At 36.5% G+C, this 21,449-nt stretch overlaps 1 protein-coding gene and 1 non-coding gene across 5 annotated transcripts in view; one reads left to right on the top strand and one right to left on the bottom strand.

The window, feature by feature from the left end:
* MTA3 (metastasis associated 1 family member 3) overlaps window positions 1–21,449 on the bottom strand; it is a 196,583-nt gene that overhangs the window by 72,356 nt on the left and 102,778 nt on the right. For all 4 annotated transcript variants that reach the window (XR_003004294.1, XM_024753600.1, XM_024753599.1 and 1 more), the window contains exons 5-7: window positions 14,617–14,680; window positions 13,476–13,593; window positions 1,929–2,031 (exon numbers count right to left, since the gene is read on the bottom strand). Coding sequence is in view for 3 of the 4 variants with exons in the window: in XM_024753600.1 (XP_024609368.1) it covers window positions 1,929–2,031; window positions 13,476–13,593; window positions 14,617–14,680 (285 nt within the window). In the remaining variant the exon portion in view is untranslated. The remainder of the gene's footprint in view (window positions 1–1,928; window positions 2,032–13,475; window positions 13,594–14,616; window positions 14,681–21,449) is intronic.
* On the top strand, window positions 2,555–2,664 carry LOC112405290 (U6 spliceosomal RNA). Its single transcript, XR_003004314.1, has one exon. It is a non-coding gene; the product is annotated as a U6 spliceosomal RNA (small nuclear RNA).

The raw sequence follows: 21,449 nt of genomic DNA, 5'->3' as shown, positions 1-21,449 counted from the left end.
GGTGCTTAACTGGGTTTAATTTGTATTTAGATTTTTTTTAAAAAAACAAAAATTTTTTTAAAAAAACAAAAATATCTTTACAAAAGATACTAGGTGCTTCTCCTTGGTGCCTCTCATGATGGCTTCAAGAAAAAAGAAAACATGGCCCGTTGTAATCAGGAAAAGGAACAAAAACAATGAAAATCAAATCTGAAACTGCAAAATCTACTAAATAATACAAAATCCAGATAACCTGTCTGCAGTCTCTAGGGCAGCAGTTCTACCAATGATTCATTTCCACTCCCAAATCTTCAGTCTCCTCTATTCCACTGACTGGCTCCTCCCCAACAATGTATATATATCAAGTCTCTTCATCTAATCAGTTAGTGACTAGGCGTGTGGGCTCTGTAGTCTAAATGCCTACCCACCGATACGATGTATGACTTCCATGGTGACTGGCACTATGAACAGTGCTAAGGATGGGCTAAGACCCTTTTGTCCTTTGTATTATAAAAAACATTCGACAAAAAATTAGAGAATATAATGAAGATGCTTGTAATCATGTCCAAATCTACCTCATTCTAATATTTTGCCATGTTTGAAGCAACAAGTATATATTGTACAGCACAGGGCAATATAGCCATTATTTTGTAATAACTTTAAATGGAGTATAATCTATAAAAATATTGAATCACATTTTGCCACATTTGTTTTTTTCTTTTTTTTTTTGGCTGCATCAGAGCTTAGTTGCTGCACAAGGGATCTTTTGTTGCGGCTCACAGGCTATTTGTTGCGGTGCACGGACTTCTCTCTAGCTGTGGCACATGGCTCCAGAGCACACAGGCTCTGTAGTTTGCGGCACGCAGGCTCTCTAGTTGAGGCGCGTGGGCTCATTAGTTGTGGGGCGTTCGGGCTTAGCTGCCCCGTGGCATGTGGGATCTCAGTTCCCCGAGCAGGATCAAACCCACGTCCCTTGCATGGGAAGGCGCATTCTTTACCACTGGACCCAGGAAGTCTCTTGGTTCATTTTTTTAAGGAAATAAATTTTATCAATACACATTCCCAGAACTCATACATATATGTATAATATGCATATGCATACATATGCCCATTAATGAAATAAGACAATTGTTTGCACATTGTAAAATTTTTTTATCAGTGACCATACTGTATGTATTCTTACTCAACACTGTTTTTGAGGTTTATCTCTTTGCTACATATAGCCCTAATTCATTCATTTTCATTGTAAAGTAATACTCCATTACTAAATATACCTCAATTCATTCATCAACTGCTTGCTGATGTACTTTTAGGTTTTTTCCAATTTTTCTGCTATTACAATGCTATGATAATCTCACTTACTTTCTGCTTTGCAGCAATTACCCCATGAACATCATTTACTTTTATAATTCAAAAAATAAAAATAAACTTCTGTCCACTCATTTTCTCAAGAAAAGGGGTTGGGGGGGTGAGGGGGGTGGGCAAGGCAGCTAGGGAGCCAGGCTTAGAACTCTCAAAGGACAGACTTACACCTAGCCAACAGACATTACTCACACGTGGATGCAATTAGAGGAGCACATTATTACTGACACCTGAATAATCCCTGACTAGCTTAAAGGAGATCACTGCTTTAATTAAAGATATGGGATTTCGGGTGTTGAGTTTCTACTTTATACTTTTCTGTAGTGCTTACATTTTTACAAGGAGCATTTATTTTCTTAATCAGTAAAAATTAATAAATCTATTTTCATTTTTAAAACAGAAACTAATGATAATAAACCATATTATTTAGGAAGAGGTGTGATATATATTCGACTTTCTTACACAGTTAGAAAAAGAAAAATACAACCAATGAAAAATAGAATACAAAAAAAGGAAAATTCATAAAATTTCTATAAATTCTTTTCTAAAAGAAAAGACATCTCTTGACTCCACAGTGCCATACTCACCGTGCTACAACTAAAAATTGGTCAATCTGTCGATCTGTAAGTGGGCTATTTGGGTCCCAAACTTTCACTTCCAATTTTGACTGTTCCCTCTCATCTGATTCTCCTGTCCAAGAACAAAGAAAATGGAGTCTTGTTACTCACAAGGCACATACATTGTCACATATGATTGATGACTGAGGTCACCAAAGCATTAAAAGTATAAGGTAAATGTACATGGTTTGCATACATTCTATCAGACAGCAGACAGCAGATGTAGAACACTCTGTAAAGTGAACGCTGATGATAACACAGCCAAACCGACCATATGATGTCTTCACTTAGTCATTAACATGTCTTTCCTGTGTATTTGTATGCGTGAGGCCCCAAGCCTCACTAAGGGATATAGAGACAGGAAAGAAAGATGCTCAAGTTATGATAAAAACTTACTCATAAATAACTATGATACACATGAAAAGAAACAGATGTCACAGAGACGTACAGATATGACCATAAGATCCTGAGGATTAGAGAAATCATTTCAGGCTAGTTAGGGAAGGATGTCATGCACGAGGTGGCATTCCTGCTAAGAACTGACGGATATGAATGCACTGGCAGGGAGAGAGAACTTAAAGTAAGAAATGAGAATGGTGCTCGCTTTGGCAGCACATATACTAAAATTGGAATGATACAGAGAGGATTAGCATGGCCCCTGCGCAAGGATGACAACACGCAAATTCGTGAAGCGTTCCATATTTTTTTGTGACCACCTAGAGGGGTGGGATAAGGAGGGTGGGAGGGAGAGAGACGCAAGAGGGAAGAGATATGGGGACATATTTATATGTATAACTGATTCACTTTGTTATAAAGCAGAAACTAACACACCATTGTAAAGCACTTATACTCCAATAAAGATGTTAAAAAAAAGAATATATCAGAACAAATTTGGCAGAAATTATCAAAAGACTGTTGTAAATAATAAAAGAATTGATTAAAATTAAAAAAAAAAAAGAAATGAGAATGTGAACAAAGTCATAGGGCTTTAAGATGTGGTAGAAAAGTAGCTAATTTTGTCAGGAGTACATCAAGGGGAATGAGAATAGATAGCTAAAAGAAGGGTTATGAAAATATTACTGAAGATTCTGCACAGATTTTCTGAATAGATTTTTATTTGGAGGTAATAAGCCCTTGCCTTTTTAGCAGTAGAGTGACAAAACCAGAAACAAATTTCACATCCAACACTTAGCAATGGAATAATTTTCTCTACAGAGATACGTGATACAGACAGGGAGATATGGTATTGACAGTGACAATAAAGAGCCAAGAGAGAATATTTAGAAATGACAGTGACAGACTGGTATAATGGGTAGGTTTCCAGTCTTGAGAACTACATAGATAGTGTTGGCGTTAACAGAAAGAAGGAAACAATCAAGAGGTTGAGGAAAAAACTGAGGATAATACAGGATGCTTTGTTTTAGGAACGTCTCAAGAGGAGATATAACCATCAGGCAAGACTCAATGTTAGGATAAAAGATGGTAATGGAAAACAGACTTGGGAGTTGATTGGATTCCAATTTACAGCTATGAATTTCCTATCAGGCTAGGAATTGGTTTGGGCTATGTTTTGGTTTTGATCACTGCATCTATAATATCAGGCAGAGAGTCTTGCACTGACTGACATACTAGGAGGCTGAACATCCCTTGGTGACTGATGAATCCAGGCTATAGGCTTATTAATGTGTTCCCTCCTAGAATGGGAGCAAGCAGGTATTGAGGCTCAAAAGGAGAAAGCGGGAGGGCAGAATCGGCCAGCCCAACTGCAGTCTCCTAAGTCAGCCACTGCTGTCAGGTAGGGGGCCTGCCCATCCTGCTCCTTGTTCAAAGACAGGTAGGTAACGAAAAAGTCAACTGCCACCCCCAACATAAAGAAGCACAAGCAGACCGGAGTGAGTGCTAGTCCAAAGACATATCAAGTGTTTAAAAGGGTTTCGTTTTTCATTGCTTTTGCTTACAATGCATGTGACCACCTAGAGGGGTGGGATAGGGAGGGTGGGAGGGAGACGCAAGAGGGAGGAGATATGGGGATATATGTATATGTATAGCTGATTCACTTTGTTATACAGCAGAAACTAACACACCATTGTAAAGCAATTATACTCCAATAAAGATGTTTAAAAAAAAAGATTCAATTGGTTCATTTTTAAAAACCATTTACAAACCCAAACATTTGTAAACTGCATGAAACTTCTGAAAGGAAAATGACACAATTATACTCCCCAGTATCTCCAAGAAATACATGTTAAGTAGGATAAATAGTAAAATAGAAAACAAATATAATAATAATTATCTGCATTTTTAAATAATACAAGATGAAATGATGATGCTATTCAGTATTAAGCCCCTTCTATTATATATTCTAGAATGTAAGGGTAAAACTGATATTTACTTTTCAAATTTAAGTCAGTTAAATTGATAAACTTCAATCCTATCCATACATTCTGCAGCATACAGAGGAAAGATAATTCAGTATAAGAATGCTAAATAAATTTGCTATAAACAATAATAAAACACTCCTGAATGCATTTCTACTAACAACTAAAACATACAATACCATGGGATGAGAACAAAAATAACAAGAACATAAAAAGAATACAGAATGTTCTATTCAAACAGTCACTCTAGGGAATTCCCCATTTTGGATTCATCATATCATATAATTACATTTGTATCAATTTAATCACTTTTTCACAAGGGAAAAACTTTTAAGAAGCTTTGGAATCTGTATAATGAAAGCCTCAACTAAGCTGTCAGCACTCTGTAGAATGGTCTTGGGAAATGTATGAGCCAGAGACTGAACCAAGAAGAATTCTAGGCTCTGGTCATGTTCATTCCAGTCACTGCAATAATCTCACTTTCCTCCTCCATTTATGATAATCTGGGCAATTACAATCTGCTCTAGTCCCACACCAGCCCATGAAGCTCTCTCTCTCTGTGAATTCCTACCAAATGTATTTACCAACTACTTACACGATTATATATAGCATCCAATTTTTTGCTTCATACGTTCCTCTTCATAATTTTGAAGAAATGTAGATTCAACAATGATTTTATATGTGTTAGCCCTAATCCTTCAGCTATATTTTAAGATTTCTAGAAAATAATGGCAAAGTACTTCTGTATACCCTCAAAGAGTACAGACCATTGTTCAAAGACTGAAGAACTAGGGCTGGATGGATCTGTCATCCTATAGACCCTTTGCTGGACAACTAGAAATATTCTTTGTTCTAAATATAATTCATTTTCTCTGTAACAACCATCAGAGTATATTATATTTAATTCAGAAACACAGAAGGCTGCCATTTATCACCATTTTTATTAATGTTCTGAAAGTTCTGGGCAATGTTTTAAGTGATGCATCAAAGTATAATAGGTTACTAGAAACAAATACTGTATGATATCACTTTATGTGGAATCTTAAAAAGCCAAACTCATTAAAACAGAGCAGAATGGTGGTTACCAGGGGCTGGAAAGGGGGTGGGGTGGAGGGGGATGGGGAGAGGTTGTTTAAGGGTTGTTCCAACCGCTAGGTAAGTAAGTTCTGGAGATCTAATGCACAGCACAGTGATTACAGACAATACTGTTATTATAAACTTCAAAGTTGATAAGAGACTAGATCTTTGTTCCCACCACAATAAAGAAGTGATAATTATGACACGATAGCTAGCTAATGCTACGGTGGTAACCAACCTGCAATACCTAAATGTAATCAAATCAACAAATTAAACATACACAGTGTTATATGGCAATTATATCTCAATAAAAATAGATTTTAAAAATAAATTACAAGAAAGGCACAATAAAAAATGAATATATAAAACCCAATGGCATTCCAAAGAGAATGAAAACAAAAATTAAAAAAAAAATCACATATATTATGGCAACAAAAATATAAAATACTAAGAAACAAAATTGGAAGTATGTTTATATAAAGAAATTACAAAACTTTCAGAGAACATAACATGACTTAAATAAAGAAGATTTTAAAATCTTAAGGCTGTCATTTTTGTACAAGTACTTGAAGTTAAATTTAACAAAATTTAGTTCTGAAAGCCCACAAAATAATTCAAATATTAATCTCTACAAATCAAAGAATATTACCATTATTAAAAGAGTAATATAAGAGGATCCTCCAAACTGGGTGGGATTATAATATATAGCAACAGTAATCAAACAATGTGGTACTGGCACAAAAATAAACAGAATCAAAACCACAGAAATAGACCAGGTAATATAATTCATATTTGAAATTTTAAATATTACTATAACCATGTAAATATTAACTAACATTTATTTAGTGCTTACTATGTCCCCAAAACCCTTTACAGTAGGGTTCCTCTGTACACAGTGTGCACTGTTGACACTTTGGGCCAACAACTCCTTGTCATGGGGCCTGTCCTGTGCATTGTACTATGCTCAGCAGCAGTCCTGATCTCCACCCACTAGAAGCCAGTAGCATCTCCCCCTCCCCCCAGGTGTGGCAACCAAAAATGTCTACAGACATTGTCTAATGTCCCATGGAAGACAAAACTGCCCTGGGTTACGAACTACTGCGCTCACATGGTTGCAGCCGATATCTGCTTACACTTACTTGTTATGGTCTGGTGTTTTTAAGTTAATTAACATCTACCACATTGCGGAAAACACATTCTGCAAAATTACACACTTGAAAATAATAGTGTCTACGGAAAAACAGGACAAAAATTTTAAAACCTAAGAACCAGAGCACTTAAAAAAAAAAGAAAGTAACAATCATAACAAAAATACCAACACAGTTAAATCTCCACTGACATTTGCACCAAGCACAAAGGTCAGTTAATCCTTTATCTTCTTAAACCCTGGACTTATGCTTCCTCCACCGAGATGTAGGTCATTGTGTACAGTTTCAACAAAATAAAAAATAAAATCTAGGGTATAGGTTTTTATAAACACTGGGGAAGATATTTTTCATTCCTTTATCTGTAACTCTTAAGATGCACCATATACTGTTTTTTTTTTCTTAAACGCTCTTCATCTGTGAGAATAACTGCTTAGAAAAGCCTCAGATGAATTGACAATTGCCACACTATACTGACATTTTTCTATTGACTGTATATGAGCTAATTCAAGTTTAAAAGGCATGTATTTTAGCATAAGAGACTATTCTAATTTAATTCTTTAACTTTCAAAGAGAGACACACCCTAAATTCCCAAATACAGACAGGAGTTATTTAATTAGGAGCAGTAGACAGTTGGTGGCCCGGGAGAAGCAACTGTAATAGCGAACACTGAGCAGCAGGTGCTGTGCTAAATGCTTTACAAGGACTTCCCTGGTGCCACAGTGGTTAAGAATCCCCCTACCAATGCAGGGGACACAGGTTTGATCCCTGGTCTGGGAAGATCCCACATGGCACGAAGCAACTAAGCCCGTGCGCCACAACTACTGAGCCTCCACTCTAGAGCCTGCGAGCCACAACTACTGAGCCTGCATGCCATAACTACTGAAGCCTGCCGTGTGCCTAGAGCCTGTGCTCCACAACAAGAGAAGCCACTGCAATGAGAAGCATGCGCACTGCAATGAAGAGTAGGCCCCGCTCGCCGCAACTAGAGAAAGCCCGCGTGTAGCAACGAAGACCCAACACAGCCAAAAATAAATAAATAAAAATAAAATAAATTTTAAAAAATAAAAAATGCTTTACAAGAATTACTTCATTTGATCATCACAACACTATGATGTATGCACATACATTATTACTCACTTTTTAAAGAGGAAGAAATGGGAACTTGGAGAGGTTAAATAATTTTCCCAAGGTAACTCAGCTAAAACATAGTACAGCCAGATTTTACTCAAAACTGTGAATCCAAAGTCACTTTTGTTTAGTTTTTTTTTTTTTTTTTTTTTTTTTGCGGTACGCGGGCCTCTCACTGCTGTGGCCTCTCCCGTTGTGGAGCACAGGCTCCGGACGCGCAGGCCCAGCGGCCATGGCTCACGGGCCCAGCCGCTCCACGGCACGTAGGATCCTCCCGGACCGGGGCACGAACCCATGTCCCCTGCATCAGCAGGCGGACTCTCAACCACTGTGCCACCAGGGAAGCCCCCTTGTTTAATAATTTAATGTTATAATACTTTTAACAGTTACAAAGTTTAATATGTAAATAATTTCTTAAAATTCCAATTTTACAATACAGCTAAATAATAATTCAAAACTTACTACATATGACATCTTTTTTCTATGGAAAATTCTCTAGGTAGTTATTCAAATTCAATAAAGATTTAAAATCTAAAAAACAAACCTTCACCTTCGCTTGCAAGCTACATACTGATCTTTCCAGATCTCAAGAGTTTGCTAGATGGTGGGTAGCCATAAATGAATTTTAAAATTCTAAAGCCACAAAAAAGAAATATTCACCAGCAAGACAAATGCCACAACAATGTCTTAAATTCATCAGGACACATTCACAAAGAAAGCAAGCCTGTAATATATTCTGGCATGGAGCTGATGCTTCCACCTACTCAGGATATTAATTCAAGTTCTACATCCCATGCCAATGCAAATTGGAGTGGGTACTGGTCTAAACGTACCCACTCAAGAGTATCAAAAGGGTTAGTAAGCACAGACTGCATCAAGTCCTAAATATCTGTTCTTGAATATGATGTTTTCTATGATTTAATTCCCCTGCAAACAGGTACTGGCTGTGTATGAAAGTTTCTATGATGGCAGTGTCTGTGTTTTTCAAGTGTGGTTTAACTGCTGGAGTACCTATCTGCCACCCTACTCCTTCTTCCCAGAAAATATACTAATTAGAAGAAGGGGGTTCTTTAAATCTTGCATCTAGTTGGTTTCCTGATTACAACTGAAAAAAACATTTTGGATACGCTAAATGCTTTAAGTTGAAATAAGAGCCCAAAGTGACTTTATGTTGAAAAATACAATGTTTTTCATTGCTAAAGATGAACACGTATAAATAAAGCTAACAAGTTATAAACTTGGGACTTCCCTGGTGGTGCAGTGGTTAAGAATCTGCCCGCCAGTGCAGGGGACACGGGTACGATCCTGGGAGGATCCCATGTGCCGCGGAGCAACTAAGCCCATGTAGCACAACTACTGAGCCTGCGTTCTAGAGCCCGCGTGCCACAACTACTGAGCCCACGTGCTGCAACTACTGAAGCCCGTGCACCTAGAGCCTGTGCTCTGCAACGAGAAGCCACCACAATGAGAAGCCCACGCACAACAAAGGGTAGTCCTTGCTCGTCGCAACTAAAGAAAGCCTGCACACAGTAACTAAGACCCAAAGCAGCCAGAAAAAAAATAATTAAATAAAATAAACTTAACAAGAAATATATAAAATCTGTATTAAAACAAAACAAACAAACAAAAAACTTCCACAAGACCCAAAAGTAGCCTTGAACAAAGAGAAAGAATCCCTTGTGTCTGGATAGGATGTCTCAAAATCATCAATATGTCTGTCTAAATTAACTGCATTCCCAATAAAAACAGGAAGGAAGATTTTTTTTTTCTGGTGTTAGTCAAGCTTGGAAAAATAAGAGGGGGACTAGGCTCACCAGATATTAACACATACTACAAAGCCTCTATAATTAAAACATGGGTTACTAGAGCATGAACAGACAGACAGTCCAGGGGAATAGAACAGAAACCTCAGAAGCAGACCCAATATTATAAAATAATCAATCACTTCCCAAAGTAATCTTAATATTAATACAATTTCAATCAGAATCCTAATGAAATCTGGAAAGGAAGACATTGACAAATTGATGATAAACTTTGACAGTAAGAAAAAAAAAACTCATCGACATGAGAACCCTGCCACAACCAAGAAATTTTAAAGAACAACTGAGGGGAAACTTGCCCGACCATTAAACACATAAATAGATAAAATAAACTTGGATCTATCACATAATGGAATACTACAGAACATAATTTCATGGCCCTCTATACATACTTATATAACAAACAGTCTGGGAGAACATGTTAAATTAATAACAGTGGTTAACAGTGGGTTCGAAGGGATGATCTGAGGGACTACTACTTTTTGTTTCCAATATAATTACATTTTCTACCACAATTCATACTGTTTGCAATAAAATAAATTTTAAGATTTAAAAAATGGGAAAAGGCAAAGGGAAAACAGAGCCCCTTCGTTATACTATGTTACAAAGGGACTTCATCATAAGCGCTTCTAACTGCAAGGACTGGGGGTTTTGACTGTGCAACGAAGAGACAGGATTCTAATCGGCACAGTGGCCTTCAAGTTGATTCTCTGAATCCTAAGGTTCAGTAAGGTACCTCAAGAGACTCAACAGGGCCTTCTCTTCCACTTCACCCACAACAACCTGACTTTCTTATTTAAGGTCATACTGCGTAATAAGAAAGGGTTCTATTGCCTAAATAAAGTTTGTAAACCACCCACCCGGAAGACTACTAAGAGAAACACAATGTTAAAGGCAATTAGTACTTGTTAATGAATTATAAGATCTATTATATTAATGAATATTTAGTCACAACTGGTGTAACTGCCCAAATGCCACAAGCTGTTAAGAATCTCCTTTTACCTGGAAGAAGAACCTCAAGGTTCTTACCCTCAAGAATTCAAATCCTTATTGAGAAGTACTGTAGAATAAATTATTGCATTTTATATATGATTTCGTTTCCTAAAATAATTTTTTAAATTCTAAGCTAGGTAGATATGCTTTCCAAATTACTAACTCTAACCAGCTTTATGCTGTTCAGGGGCAATATCATATGTAAAAGTTTTGCAGATAAGTGGGAACTCATGAGGTTCCATGATCTGATTTTTATGCCCCCCGTTACTTGAAATATCCCAACTTTATTACTTGGTTCAGCATTTATCTTTACATGAGCAATATACAAAATTTTCTAGGCTTTCTATACACCTAGGCTTATGTCAGTGCTCAAGAAAGAACCAAACATGAAAAAAAAAAAATTAGGGAGTTCCCCGGTGGTCTAGTGGTTAGGATTTGGAGCTTTCACTGCCACGGCCCAGGTTCAATCCCTGGTCAGGGAACTGAGATCGTGCAAGCCACGGCGCACCCAAAATAAAAATAAATAAATTAAAATTTAAAAATAAATTAAAATACTTCAATAAAATATATATATAAATTTAAAAATTAAAAAGCACATTGTAAATCAACTATATTTCAATAAAATATATATATAAATTTTTTTCTTATGAAAAAGAGAGGACCAAACAATCAACAGCTCAGGCAGTCCAAAATTTTAAAAGTCAAATAATAAAAATAGCACACAAGATTACATGAACGACACAGTCTGCAGAGTTTGACAAGGGGAGAGATCAAAGTTCAGGGAGGAGTAACAAAGGGCTGCTTAGGGGATGTAGAACTTGGGTCAGGCGACAAGCACACATGAGCACCAGGGTCACTCCTGGCTTTTGGCCTGTGCATAGATGGACTTACTGAACTATCTCACTAAGAGTGTATACATTTGCCCCAAACTCAAAGAACTGTCACAAAAGAGGGTGAAATGTACTACATATAAATTATACCTTAATTAAAACAAGGAAAAAAAATACCTGTAAATAATTACTTGGAAGACAATTACCATTTTGCATAAAATTTCAGAAACACATGCCTTATGACTTAGCAATTTCATTTCTGGGAACATATTTTCCAGTTATATCCAGAGTACAAAATTATGCATTATATAAAGGACACAATGCAGCACTATTTGTAAAACTTAAAAATCAAGTGTTTTTAAAAATAAAACAATAAATAGTTAGTGAACACTTACACGTAGTGATAAAAGTCTAAGATCAAACATTAAGGACTATAAAACAGCCAAAATTATTTCTGGAAGAAAAGATGGTTTGTACAGAACAGAATGCTAATAAACGCAATCTCTCAGCCTATAATAAACCGAGTCACTACTTACAATTTCTTCAAAAAAAACTTCTAAACACAGATGAGTGCAGACGTGGCATTCTGTTCTCAAAGCTTAATTACTGACTGACCTTTCCTTGTACTGAATTCATGAAAATGCAGAAGTCTGCAACCTGTTATTATTCACAGCCACCTCACCTACCCACCACTGACAATGACAACACAACTCTATCCTGAGTTGATTTAACTTTTCTGCATATACTTCCTATAGGTAAGGCAAGGTAAAGAATGCTAGTTATATAAACCTTAAGGGATAAATTCTAAACTTCTGTATGACAAAAATTCTCAATTTCTGTATAACAAAAATAAATAAAACAAATTTAAAGTCATTAACTTTTTTAAGTGAGGAGGCAGGCAAAGGGCAAATACTTTTATATTTGTTTACCTTTAATATGCAAAATACTCTTGCCAATACATATAAATAACCAAATAGAAAATACACAAGAAATTTACAGAAGAGCAGTAACGGAAAGCATAAGTAACTTTTAAAAATTAAAGAAAAAAAAAAAAACAGCAACAACAAAAAAAATGAAAAGCCAAGACAATAATATCACAAAATGGGCAAGGGGGTTTCTTTAATAATCTATTGGTGGAAGCATTTGGTTCACTCATATGAAAATTAACAGCCTTTCTGAAGGGGAAAGAAGCATTTTCAATATCTTCCAGGGAGCTATGCTTGAAAAATATTTACACAGCGTAAGTATATGTAAAGCTTTTCTAGAAGCATCATTTGTAATATCAAAAAATGTAAACACCTAAAAGTCTATCAATAGAGTACTGATAAGGGAAATAAACTGTGGCACATCCATGCAGACTTAAGAACTCTAAAGTCACTGAAAAGAATAAAGCCACTCTGCTCATCAGGAAAGATGCTAAAGATACACTATTAACTGAAAGAAGCAACTGCAGAGCAACGTGCAACTTGCCATCCCACAAATACCACACCTGAATGGGTTACAAGCCAGAGCCTGTACCAAAAAAAAAAAAATACCCTGAACAATATTAGTAATTAAATATGGGTTTGGAAAGAAGGAAAGGGGGTGGTGTTCATTTTCTATATTACACGTTTCTTTGTGTTTTATTTTTTAATGGTAAGAATATTTTACTTTTGAAATCAGAAAATAAAGGTTTTAAGTATATAATTATGGCAGAAGAAAGAAAAGTCTTGCTAGGAAGATCTGTTTAAAATGCAAAGCTCTGAATCTCTCTGGTATAGAAACTACGCAGATCAGCCAAAATCCCCACCAAAATGTAAATGTTCACTAGATTGCAAGGCTACCATAGATAGATGACATTAAGGCACTCAGGATCTCAAGGCATGAGCGTGTCACACTGAAACACAAGTTCAACAACACTAACATTCTTAAAGTTGTATTTAAAAGAAAAACACAGGCAGAAAACTCATGAAAGTGTGAAATAAAAAATGAATAACTGATCGATTAAATTATTTTTCATTGCTGTTTGTTGTATTTCTAAAGTTGGAAGAGCCCGTTACTTTTAAACTTTAGCCTGAAAGTTGTTTCTTCCATATGAGGAAAATATTTGAGTTTCAAGGTACATTTGTTTTCATAGGATTTGCAACCCAAAGGAAAACATACCTTCTAAGAGCATTTCTGGAATGTCTGCTTGATATCTAGGTCCCACTCTGATTTCACCTTTGTCAGCTAACAGTGTTTTCACTGAGGGATCATAGACCAATGAGTAGAAAAAAGTATCCTGGAAAAAAAAAAAAGACAGAAAATACCTAGGTAAACATAATTCCTTCTACGTTTTATAAAGCAATAAATCCAATGTCACAATAATGAAACCATAAAACTACAGAGTAGGGCTTCCCTGGTGGCACAGTGGTTGAGAGTCCACCTGCCGATGCAGGGGACACGGGTTCGTGCCCCGGTCTGGGAAGATCCCACGTGCCGTGGAGCGGCTGGGTCCGTGAGCCATGGCCGCTGAGCCTGCGCATCTGGAGCCTGTGCTCCGCAATGGGAGAGGCCACAACAGTGAGAGGCCCGCATATCGCAAACAAACAAAAAAAAAAAGAAAAAATGTCCCTTTAATTCTGTAAAAACAAAAACCTATGTGTAATAAAGATTTTGGGAAAACAAACACTATGTAATTATAAAGCTTAAATACTGAAATATTATCAATAGTAAAATATTTTCCCCACAACACAAATGATAAAAGTCACATACAACTACAAAATGTGGAATAGCCTTGCTTACAAGAATTTCCTCCCTTCAATGAAGTGCTTGCTCTAATTCAACCTGTTAAAAATGTTTAAAATGCTTCTTGAAGTTTACAGAAAAAAAATATTTTTAGTTGACAAAGTTTATTAGGATTCCAGGGAAGAAAGCAGACCACCAATGGTAAAATCTCATCTGCAAACAGTGGAAAAGAAATGCTATTTATTTAAAAAGAAAAAAAGGGAGGAGGACCAAGTATACTGAAGTCATTTATTTCATAAAGCCAAAAATAGTTCTTCCACTACCAACTAAATCACGTGCTATACTTTACAAGCTTTTCAGTACCAAGCAAAAGAGACAGACAGACATGGGAGTTTTTGCCAACTTTTATCTCAGTTAACCAGAAAAATAAAATTAACTGAATGCAGTCCAGTCATTATACTTTTACCATAATACTGCTATCATTGTCCAATAATTTGTTAGAAGAAGAAATAATACAAAAGTATGGGCTTCTTATGAAATAGAGGGAAAACCAAAAACAAGTATAATTGTGAATTACCTCTTTATCAAGATATGACAATACAGACTCTGTCTCATTCAGAAGGGCAACACTGCATTTCCCCCTGTTGAAAGAGGAGAAAAGTGAATAAATAAAGGCCACCTCACCCTCACAGTGATGATATATACAAAGTTAGGAATATTCAAAATGTAAAGGTGGTATTAAGAAACTAGATGGCTTTTAGGAAAATCTATATATGTATATACTTGGACTCTCTACCATCTTGGTTTTGTGTAACCTAAAAAATAAGGCTGTGTTTGTAGACATTTATTGAGAGGCTAATCTGGGGAAGGAACAATGTTAGGCAGTAAATCCTTGTAACATAAAACACTTTATAGGTATTTCCTAATTTTTCAAGAAAAAAAAGAAGAGTACAATGCAATATTCAGACTAAGAGCTAGTTTCTGAATCTGTAAAGAGTTAATATGAGGTAATTTTATACAAGGGATTTTCAAAGACAACACCATGCAAACCAGTGCCTGAAATAACCTTCAAATTTTTAAAGTAGCCACTGCATATGAGAACCTAAAATAATATACATTCACATCAGGATTAAGTAACTTACCTTTACTGAAACTGTTCTAAAGACTAGTTAAAATTTAAATACAAGAAACTCCTGGAGAGCAAGGGGCAAATAAGATTCATGGACCTTGAAGTCTCATGGCATTTACCTTTGATAATAGCTGGGTGTGTGCTTGGAAAGGAAATGTCTATTTTAAAAAAGGCTTACAGGACATGGAAGCAACCTAAGTGTCCATCGACAGATGAATGGATAAAGATGTGGCACCTATATACAATGGAATATTACTCAGCCATAAAAAGAAACGAAATTGAGTTATTTGTAGTGAGGTGGATGGACCTAGAGTCTTGTCATACAGAGTGAAGTAAGTCAGAAAGAGAAAGACAAATACCGTATGCTAACACATATATATGGAATTTAAGGGAAAAAAAGGTCATGAAGAACCTAGGGTAAGACAGGAATAAAGACACAGACCTACTGGAGAACGGACTTAAGGATATAGGGAGGGGGAAGGGTGAGCTGTGACAAAGCGAGAGAAAGGCATGGACATATATACACTACCAAACGTAAGGTAGATAGCGAGTAGGAAGCAGCCGCATAGCACAGGGAGATCAGCTCGGTGCTTTGTGACCACCTAGAGGGGTGGGATAGGGAGGGTGGGAGGGACACGCAAGAGGGAGGAGCTATGGGGATATATGTATATGTATAACTGATTCACTTTGTTATAAAGCAGAAACTAACACAACACTGTAAAGCAAGTATACTCCAATAAAGATGTATGTATGTATGTATGAATAAATAAATAAATAAATAAATTTTTTAAAAAAGAGGTAAAAAAGGCTTATCTAGACCTGAGAAAAATCAGGGTTATTCAGGTAGTTGTATTTATTACCACTTTTAAAATTATCCTCCCAGCTTGAAAACTTCAATATAGCTACAAATTTGACAGGAGAATTTTGATAGACTATTCAAGTTACAGATATTGGTCAGGGCTCACAAAATATTTTTTAAATGTCATAATATCATTTGATTTTCTAAACAAAAGTCACTACTTGCTCCCCATGAAATAGCCTGCAAAAACAAATGCATCAAATATATATTAAATAGGAAGCTTGTTGTTAGATTATCAGAGTGAAATACAATTCAAAGGAAAAAATTACCAAAAGCAAAACTTTTGCAAAAGTAAAATATTAACACATAAGTAAAAAATTATAGTTCACTAAAAAAAAAAAAAAATTATAGTTTACTAAACATTTTGCAACTGTATATTCCTTAAATCTAAAAAAAGATTTCCTCTCATCAAAACATCTTTCTCTGTTAATCATCTTAGGTTGTTATCGCTTCAAAAGATTTCTCTCAGGGACTTCCCTGGTGGCGCCGTGGTTAAGAATCCACCTGCCAATGCAGGGGACATGGGTTCGAGCCTTGGTCCAGGAAGATCCCACAGGCTGCAGAGCAGCTAAGCCCGTGCACCACAACTACTGAGCCTGCGCTCTAGAGCCTGCGAGCCACAACTACTGAGCCCGTGTGCCTAGAGTCCGTGCTCCGCAACAAGAGAAGCCACCACAATGAGAAGATCCTGCACCACAACGAAGAGTAGCCCCCGCTCACTGCAACTAGAGAGAGCCCGCTTGCAGCAAAGAAGACCCAATGCAGCCAAAAATAAATAAATAAATTTATTTTTTAAAAAAATAAGATTTCTCTGTGAGCATGTGGTATTTCCATATTATCCTGTCAAATCTCTAATTTGATTACCAGGAGCTATAAAGGTTTTCTGCTTTTCTAATATATTTTATTCATGCATATTACTGAAGCAGAAAAATTAACATTATTACTTCAATGCATATGTAAGGTCAACAATTACATGACAAGCTCTTACAAAGGACAGAATTACGAGCAGGGAAATGGCTCTGTTGCTGTTACCGCATCTACAGCTGCCATAGAAGAACCTCTTATGACCTGTGAATACATGCTTATACATGCAAGAGTGCTTAAGCAGCAAACGGGATTTCCAAAAATAGTTTCATTTACTTCTCTTGCCTCAATAACTGCTGACAAAGCAGTATTTCTAACATTTAATACTTAATCACCTAGAAAAAATATTTTTTTAAGTTCTCTAAAGTCAGGTTTTTTTTTTAAATGGAGAGGAGCAGATGCTGTAAATGTTACTCTAATAGATATCACTTGAATTTTATAGGATAACAGACACTGAAAATTCATTAAAAGAATATAGCATAGGGCTTCCTTGGTGGCGCAGTGGTTGAGAGTCCGCCTGCCGATGCAGGGGACACAGGTTTGTGCCCCAGGTCTGGGAAGATCCCACGTGCCGCGGAGCGGCTGGGCCCGTGAACCATGGCCACTGAGCCTGCGCGTCCGGAGCCTGTGCTCCACAACGGGAGAGGCCACAACAGTGAGAGGCCCGCGTACCGCAAAAAAAACCCAAAAAACAAACAAACAAAAAAATATAGCATAAAGTTGCCTCCATACTGTCTGAAATGACAAAAGAATTTAATAACTAAATCATTATTTTCATATTTATATCAGGAGATAAGGAAACACTGATTATACTGTTTTAGAGGCACAACATGATTACAAAACCAATAGAAGGATAGATATCCCAACCAATCTAAAATATAAGTTATTTTTAGAAATGCAGATTTTATGCAAAGAGGAAAGGATAATAGGTAATTTTAGTTCTTAATTTTTCTTTAATGTAGAATTGTACCTTTTTCCCCATTAAAAATGAAAATGTGACACTTAAATTTTCATGTACATATATTAACAGCTAACAAAGTAAGAGGTTCAGTCAGAATTATTTTATGAAGTAAATATGAATATGTAATTAACACATGTACCACCACGCCAAGAGTTGTTGATAAAAGTAGTTTAAAAAGAGATTTAAAGTGTTGGCTTCCTTTATGCTGAACAAATCTTGGCTCACAGGAAAAAGCATGATAAATTTTAAGCTAACAGCAAACTAACGGAACTATTATCAACTTCTGAATATAGATAACCCAATTGTTTTACCCTGAACCTCAAGCAATGAACCTAACTGTAACTTTGTATGGGGACAGATGATTACTAGACTTATTGTGATCATTTCATAATGTATGCAAATGTCAAATAACTATTTAGTACACCTGAAACTAACATAATGTTGTATGTCAACTATATTTCAATTTTTAACATATGCAAAAACAAACTATTTGCCAGTGTGGCGGGGGAAGACGCTCAACATTCTCAGCCATTAGGAAAACGCAAACTCAAAACCACAGTGAGATACACTTCACAGAAAACCACAAGGATGCCTACAATGAAAAACACAGACAATAACTAGTGTTGACGTGGATGTGGAGAAACTGGAACCCTAATCCTTTGCTGGTGAGGATATAAAACTGTGCAGTCACTTCTGAAATCAGTTTGGCCGTTCCTCAAAATGTTAAACAGAGTTGCCCTCTGACCCGGCAATTCCACTCCTAAACCTGATACCAGAAAAGAAAACATACATCCACAGAAAAACCTGTGCACGGATGTTCACAGCAGCATTATTCATAACAGCCAAGAAGTGGAAACAACCCAAATTTCCATCAGCTGATGAATGGGTAAACAAAATGTGTAGTTCTGGTCCAAGTCCAAAGGCCTGAGAACCAGGAGTGCTGATGCTGTAAATCCCAGTCCGAGGGCAGGAGACCGAGGTCCCAGCTTAGTCAGTCACACAGAGAGAGAAGTCTCCCTTCCTCTACCTTTTTGCTCTTTTCAGATCTTTTACTCAGTCTACTGATTCTAATAATCTCTTCCGGAAACACCCTCACGGACACACCCAGAATGCTTAACCAGATATCTGGGCCTCACATAGCCCCAGTCAAGTTGACACATTAAATTAACCATCACAATATCTCAATAAAGTTATTATTAAAAATATATATAATATATATATATTATTCTTCAAAACTGTCAAGGTCATGAAAAACAAGGAAAGACTGGGATACACACCAGAGGAAACTATGGAGACATGATACCTAAATGAAATGTCAGGGTAAATCGTGAAACAAAAAAAGGACATCAGAAAAAGAATGGTACTATCTGAATAAAGTCTGGAGCTTAGTCAATAGTAATACATCTATGTCAATTTCTTGGCTTTGATAAAGATGTAATGATTCTATAAATCATCAACATTAGGGGAAACTGAGTGAAGAGTACACGGGAACTCTCTGTACCATCCTTGCAGCTTTGTTTGTAAATCTAAAAGTATCCCAAAATAAAATGCTTATTTTTTTAAGACCCCCCCCCTCAAAACAGGGGCATTTGTGTCATTGGTCTTATGAGTCTTATATTAGCCACAAACTGAGTTCTGAGCACTTTTTCATGTAAAGAACCATGCCTGGTTCTGTGACTGGAAATTCAGCAAACAGTTGTATACAGCATTTAATCCACGGAATACAATGAACAAATTTTTTAAAAATTAATGAAGTTCAAAGATCCAAAATGCTTTCATAAGATTACATTTCTCAACAGCAGCAATGTAAGATAGGTCAAATGAAAAGATTCAAAATTCTGAGGGAAATTATTTCCAAACCAGAAATATATGCCTAAACAAACAGCAGTCAAGTGTGAAAAACATTTTCAGATAAGCAAGGACTAAAATTTTTTACATTTTAGAAGACTAATCAAAAGGAAAAGGCAAAACAATTATTAACTCCAAGGAAAACATGAGATTGTACAACAATGAATTATGTGAGGAATATTTATGCGTTCATAAAATACAGATTATTAAGTTAAATAAAATTATGATATACTGGAAATACAAAGGAAAGGGAATGGAGAAGAGAAAGTGAAGAGAGATTTCTAAAATTTTTAGAAATGAACAGTAGCAGTATCAGAGTAGTATAAATGCCAAGGTCAATGTCAGAGAAGTTGCGTGAGTAGGTAAGACAGGAATGAAAAGCCAAGAAGAGAAGTTTGAGCTTAATGTGATAGCTCAATGGATTTTGTGAAGAAGCATGACAAGCAGTGCTTTGGAAAGCCCCTTCCGTCTGTGGCATGTGGAAGAAAGCAAAGCAACAAGTTATTAACCCATGATCCTGGAGATATGGTAACAAACATGAAAGAAACTATCAAAGAGGAATTCAAGGGGAAAAAAAATCCTCTCTTGGTGTCACTTTTCCCTTTTATAACTAGGAGAAAGCAGAATGTTCAAAAGAAGGTGCTAGGATTAGGAAGCTCCTCTTCTCCAAGACAGGATGACAAATTGTTTTGATTACTAGGAAAATCTCACAAGCATTTCTTTCCACAACCACGTGGAACACCAGTACTCGGGACAATATGTAGGCTATCCTGTGATACAGCCCAATGCATTTCTTTCTTTTTTTTTTAGTCTTTAAATTTATTTATTTATTTATGTCTGTGTTGGATCTTCGTTTCTGTGTGAGGGCCCTCTCTAGTTGTGGCAAGTGGGGGCCACTCTTCATCGCGGTGCGCGGGCCTCTCACTATCGCGGCCTCTCTTGTTGCGGAGCACAGGCTCCAGACGCGCAGGCTCAGTAGTTGTGGCTCACGGGGCCCAGTTGCTCTGCGGCATGTGGGATCCTCCCAGACCAGGGCTCGAACTCGTGTCCGCTGCACTGACAGATTCTCAACCACTGCGCCACCAGGGAAGCCCCAGCCCAATGCATTTCTGCATTATGACTTTAGTTGGAGAAGAAAACACTTCAACCCACAGGGTTGATCATTTCAAAGGAAAGATTATATAGTATAAACACAACATTCAAGAAAAGGTGTGCTAAACATGTAGACTTTAAAATGTTAAATTGTGATATGATTTTTCCCGTTTTCTATGTTCTTCCTCTAGTCCTCCTCTTCCTTAGCAATCCTAAGAGCCTAAGTATACTAAGAAAATAACTATCTTTATGTTACATTCATCTCTTAAGTAGCACTACTTATAGTCTCAATAGCACTCTTCTGGCTAACTTAAATTTTGTTTACAGATACCAAGAAAATTGCAAAAATCTAACATCTTAAAATAAAAATACTGACACAATGAAATGTACAGGAAGAAAACTGCCTTTGTTTGAATTTTGTTTTAAAGATTCCAAGTAAGTTTCTTTAACGTTAGTAGCCAAACTGGAGAGAGACTGCTAATCCACAGTGGAGTTCTATTTTATTACTTGTATACTTAAAACTTAGCATTACTACTTATTTATCAATAAACATAAATCTGTAAAAATTGGTTTTCTCTGAAGATTTTTAAAAGGCCTCAACACAGACTTCCCTGGTGGTCTAGTGGGTAAGGCTCCGTGCTCCCAATGCAGGCCCGC

Source organism: Neophocaena asiaeorientalis, unplaced genomic scaffold (assembly GCF_003031525.2).
Source record: "Neophocaena asiaeorientalis asiaeorientalis breed wild unplaced genomic scaffold, Neophocaena_asiaeorientalis_V1.1 scaffold171, whole genome shotgun sequence".
NCBI classification, from domain to species: Eukaryota; Metazoa; Chordata; class Mammalia; order Artiodactyla; family Phocoenidae; genus Neophocaena; species Neophocaena asiaeorientalis.
The sequence above is the reverse complement of the archived record's forward strand: the minus strand, read 5'-3'. Positions and strand labels throughout refer to the sequence as shown.